This window comes from Saccopteryx leptura, chromosome 3 (assembly GCF_036850995.1).
Source record: "Saccopteryx leptura isolate mSacLep1 chromosome 3, mSacLep1_pri_phased_curated, whole genome shotgun sequence".
Lineage (NCBI taxonomy): Eukaryota > Metazoa > Chordata > Mammalia > Chiroptera > Emballonuridae > Saccopteryx > Saccopteryx leptura.
Window position 1 is genome coordinate 278919619 of NC_089505.1, and position 4437 is coordinate 278924055.

Sequence of the window (4437 nt, forward strand, 5' to 3'; positions counted from 1 at the left end):
ACCACTGGCTGCAGGAGGGGAAAAGAGAGAGAAGGGGGAGAGGTAGGGGAAAAGAAGCAGATGGTTGCTTCTCATGTGTGCCCTGACCCGGGATCGAACCTGGGACTTTTGTATGCTGGGCCCATGCTCTATTTACTGACCCAACTGGCCAAGGCCTCAGAAGCATTTCTGAAGCTCTCTCCTGCTCTGGTACATACAGTAGACATCATGTACATGTTTGACATTCCCATGAAACCCCCAAACTTTCCAGGGCATTTAAGGTAATCCTATTGAGATAACTAACTTGATATGTCAGTAATGACCACTTGTCATCAAATGTTTGGTCTTAGGTAAAGCTGTGGGTTTTTGGCAATTGTATTTGGAAGGCACTATATTTCCTCTCACTCAGAGAAGCTTATCACGAGTCAAGGGAAAAAAGTTATCTTATTATAGGAATAATCCTAAATCAACCACTGTCATAGCGGTGGCGCACAGGAGGCCATAGAGGCTGCGGGAGCCTGCGGGGCGGAGTCTGCTGCCATGTTGCTCTTCTGCTCGGGTTGCGGGAATGGGCTGATCGTGGAGAAGGGACAGCACTGCCACCATTCCACCTGCAACACCTGCGCCTTTGTGCACAACATCACCCACAAGGTAGCAAATTGGAAGTATCCAAAGCTGAACGAAGTAGATGATGTGCTTGGTGGAGCAGCCTCCTGGGAGAATGCTGACTCTACTGCAGAGCTATGTCCCAGATGTGAGCATCCTCGTGCCTGTTTCATGCAGCTTCAGACCCGCTCTGCAGATCAGCCAATGACCACCTTCCACAAGTGCTACGATGCTCAGTGTGGCCACTGCTGGAGGGACTAGAGCCAGGCTGGCCCAGCTGTGTCAGTGTCTGTTTACCTTATCCTGTTCATTTATCTATTATGTTTATTAGGCACTTGACATTCTTTTACCATCAACTAACACTCGAACATTTACATTGTTTGCACATGTAATAAAGTAAAATTTATTAACTTAGTACATTAGTCGTTTCTAAATATGTATTTAACTGTTAATTACAAACTTAATCAAAATTTGTTCTGAATATTTAATTGAAATGAAATGTTTAATATTGTCTTCTCAGAGTTTTAAATGACTTAAGAAGCAGAGGTCAAACCACAAATCATGATTACAAAATTAACTACTACGCTTAGGACCAAACTGGTTACATAATTTCTAGTAACATGGATTTAGATTTCTTTATTATTTCTATATTTGCTTGTTAAGATTATGATAAAATTATTAGATACTAAATAAAATCAACCACTGTCATTTTTATTTATTTTTAGGGGACAGTATTTGTACTAGTTGGTACTTTATTTTTAGCAACACAATACTTTCAAACTCACAATGAATTGAGACATAAGAACTGGCATTAAGAACCTGTTCTTTGAATGGCAACTGAGCCTTGACCTTTGTAGTCATGGAGTCACTGGCTGAGGATTGATCCCACGTGGTGATTTTGTTGAATCCCATGGACAGCGAGTCCTGAGTATGGAAATAAATCCACTAGTTAGCGAGCCCAGCCCAGTGCCCACCCTCTCATGTCAAAGTAACATGAATGTTTTCTACTTGACATCAGAGTCCCTGTAATTCTTAAAAACTGATTAAAAAAAAAAAAAAGGTTGTAGAAAATAGCGCCAGAAAAAAACAGCAACTGCTGGTGATGGCAGCAAAACGAAAGAGAAGTAGTTTTTAGAAGAAGGCTCCTTAGGCAGGTTCACAAATGCCGGTGATAAAACACTAAGAGTATGACGGGCAATCAGCATTTTCATTCCTGGTCCACTGCACTGTGCAGAGGGAATTGAAAGCACCATTTAAAGTATGCCACATTGGGACACTGGGCTAGGTACACAGAGTTCATGTAATGTGGGGTTAAGAACTTTCTTCAAGTCTTAGATTTAAATCTTTTCTCTGCCAGTTTGTAAAAATGTGTGAATTTGTGCATATTAACCTTTTTAAGTGGCCATTCTTTTCACAAATGCCTCCTTTCTATCCCGATTAAATGTGAAGGGCCAACTGTATCATCAACTCCCCTCAAAATTTTGTTTTCACTGTGAATTTGCATGGCCCTGAAGAAGGGATTGGCAAATCAAAGATAAACATCAAACCAGACTATGTCAAATTGCATACATTCCAGTTTAATGAAGCCTGAGCTAATGAGGTTTCATGCCCTAAGTCTTAATCCTTGTCACTGGAGTTGGTGATACCTTTTCTGAAGAAGCTTTCCCCACCCCGGGACATAGCCAGCCTCATGAGGCCATGTTAAAACATATTCTTCCCTTTCCACAACTCTGATTCTGGCCCTTCTAGACAATGTGCCCTTTGTGATACTTTCCAGGTCATTTTTCCAGGTGGAAGGTTCACAAAAGCAAAAGATTACCCATGAGCCTTCTCTGTATACTGCTTCTTCTGTCTCATTTCCTTCTGATTCTTAGGCATTGACCATTCTCGAGCTGCCAAACTTGAGTTCTAAAGGTCAGTGAATTGCCTTAATAGCCAGGAAGCTAGCTAGATTCAGAGTAAGAACTACTATTCAATTTCAAATCATGATGCCTCTGTTAGAATGCATCAGGAGGAAACCATAAATAAATCATAGGACTAATCACCCCAAATTAAATAAGAATCCATTCCAATTTCTTAAACTCATGTTTTTCAAGTAGTGTCTTGCTTTTACAGAGGACTCACCTTTTTAAGATCTTTTTCTATTGCCTAATTTTCTGTTACATAGATCCTATAGATCAGGGGTCCCCAAACTTTTTTCACAGGGGGCCAGTTCACTGTCCCTAAGACCGTTGGAGGGCCAGACTATAAAAAAAACTATGAACAAATCCCTATGCACACTGCACATATCTTATTTTAAAGTAAAAAAACAAAACGGGAACAAATACAATATTTAAAATAAAGAACGAGTAAATTTAAATCAACAAACTGACCAGTATTTCTTTTTTTTTTTTTTTTTTTTTTTTAATTTTTTTTTTTTTCATTTTTCTGAAGCCGGAAACGGGGAGAGACAGTCAGACAGACTCCCGCATGCGCCCGACCGGGATCTACCCGGCACGCCCACCAGGGGCGACGCTCTGCCCACCAGGGGGCGATGCTCTGCCCATCCTGGGCGTCGCCATGTTGCGACCAGAGCCACTCTAGCGCCTGGGGCAGAGGCCACAGAGCCATCCCCAGCGCCCGGGCCATCATCTTTGCTCCAATGGAGCCTTGGCTGCGGGAGGGGAAGAGAGAGACAGAGAGGAAAGCGCGGCGGAGGGGTGGAGAAGCAAATGGGCGCTTCTCCTGTGTGCCCTGGCCGGGAATCGAACCCGGGTCCTCCGCACGCCAGGCCGACGCTCTACCGCTGAGCCAACCGGCCAGGGCCTGACCAGTATTTCAATGGGAATTATGCTCCTCTCACTGACCACCAATGAAAGAGGTGCCCCTTCCGAAGTGCGGCGGGGGCCGGATAAATGGCCTCAGGGGGCCGCATGCGGCCCATGGGCCGTAGTTTGGGGACCCCTGCTATAGATAGTGTAAATCATAATTTAATAGAATAACACGTTATTACACCAATTCAGTAGATGAGGAATAAAAGTACCGTAATCACTCAGAGCCATATAGTAAAATGGTCCTTTGTTCTTACATTAAGAAATATATGTGACATTAACACAGAATCATGTTTTCTCTCAATTCAAAGTTCTTAATAAGGTGATCAAGAGTTCTAAAAGAAATTGAGGCATTGTAGGATGTCCAGACCAGCTTTTCTGTCCAACCAAAAACTAGGGGGAAAAAACACTCCACAAGATAGTTGATGTTAACAAGCAAGTTCCTTAAGACCATCAGCTAAATTGTATTCATTTTATATCCCTATTACCTACCACCATGCCTGACTGTAGGCAGGCACTCAATACCTGTTTGCTGAATGATCAGAATGAGTTTATTCATCTATTAAGGCTATAAGGAACCCTTATGCACTGTTAAAAATGTAGATCAAAAAATTTAAAATGGAACTGTATTATGACCCAGCAATTAATTCTACTGCTGGGAAAATAGATGAAGGAAACTGAAACACTAATTTGAAAGAATATATGCACCCCTATGTTCATTGCAACATTATTTACAATAGCCAAGATTTGTGATGCAAATCAACTCTGTGACTTCTCAGTAGTTAATTCCTTTTTATTGTCAAATAGTACTTCATTGCATGGATATACCAATTTTATTTATCCTTTTCTCAGTTGATGGACATCTGGATCATTTCCACTGTTGGGCTATTATAGATATTGCTGTTATGGACATTCCACACAAGTCTTTGTGTGAACATATTTATGCAAAACTACTTTTACTTAGTTATTTGATTTTCTAGTACACTTTGCTTCTTCATGTAGATTTAGGTTTCCATCTGATGTCATTTCCTTTCTGTCTGGA

The 4437-nt window shown here is 41.5% G+C and overlaps 1 protein-coding gene across 1 annotated transcript; it reads left to right on the top strand.

Annotated features, from left to right (window-relative positions):
- The first annotated feature begins 519 nt into the window (after nt 1-519).
- Nucleotides 520-846, top strand: LOC136397941 (DNA-directed RNA polymerase III subunit RPC10-like). Its single transcript, XM_066372398.1, has one exon. The coding sequence runs from the start codon at nt 520-522 to the stop codon at nt 844-846; it is 327 nt and encodes a 108-aa protein (XP_066228495.1).
- The last annotated feature ends 3591 nt before the right edge of the window (nt 847-4437 follow it).

Bases quoted from the DNA above. Each gene is read 5' to 3' on its own strand.
- LOC136397941 (XM_066372398.1), top strand. From the start codon at position 520: ATGTTGCTCTTCTGCTCGGGTTGCGGGAATGGGCTGATCGTGGAGAAG.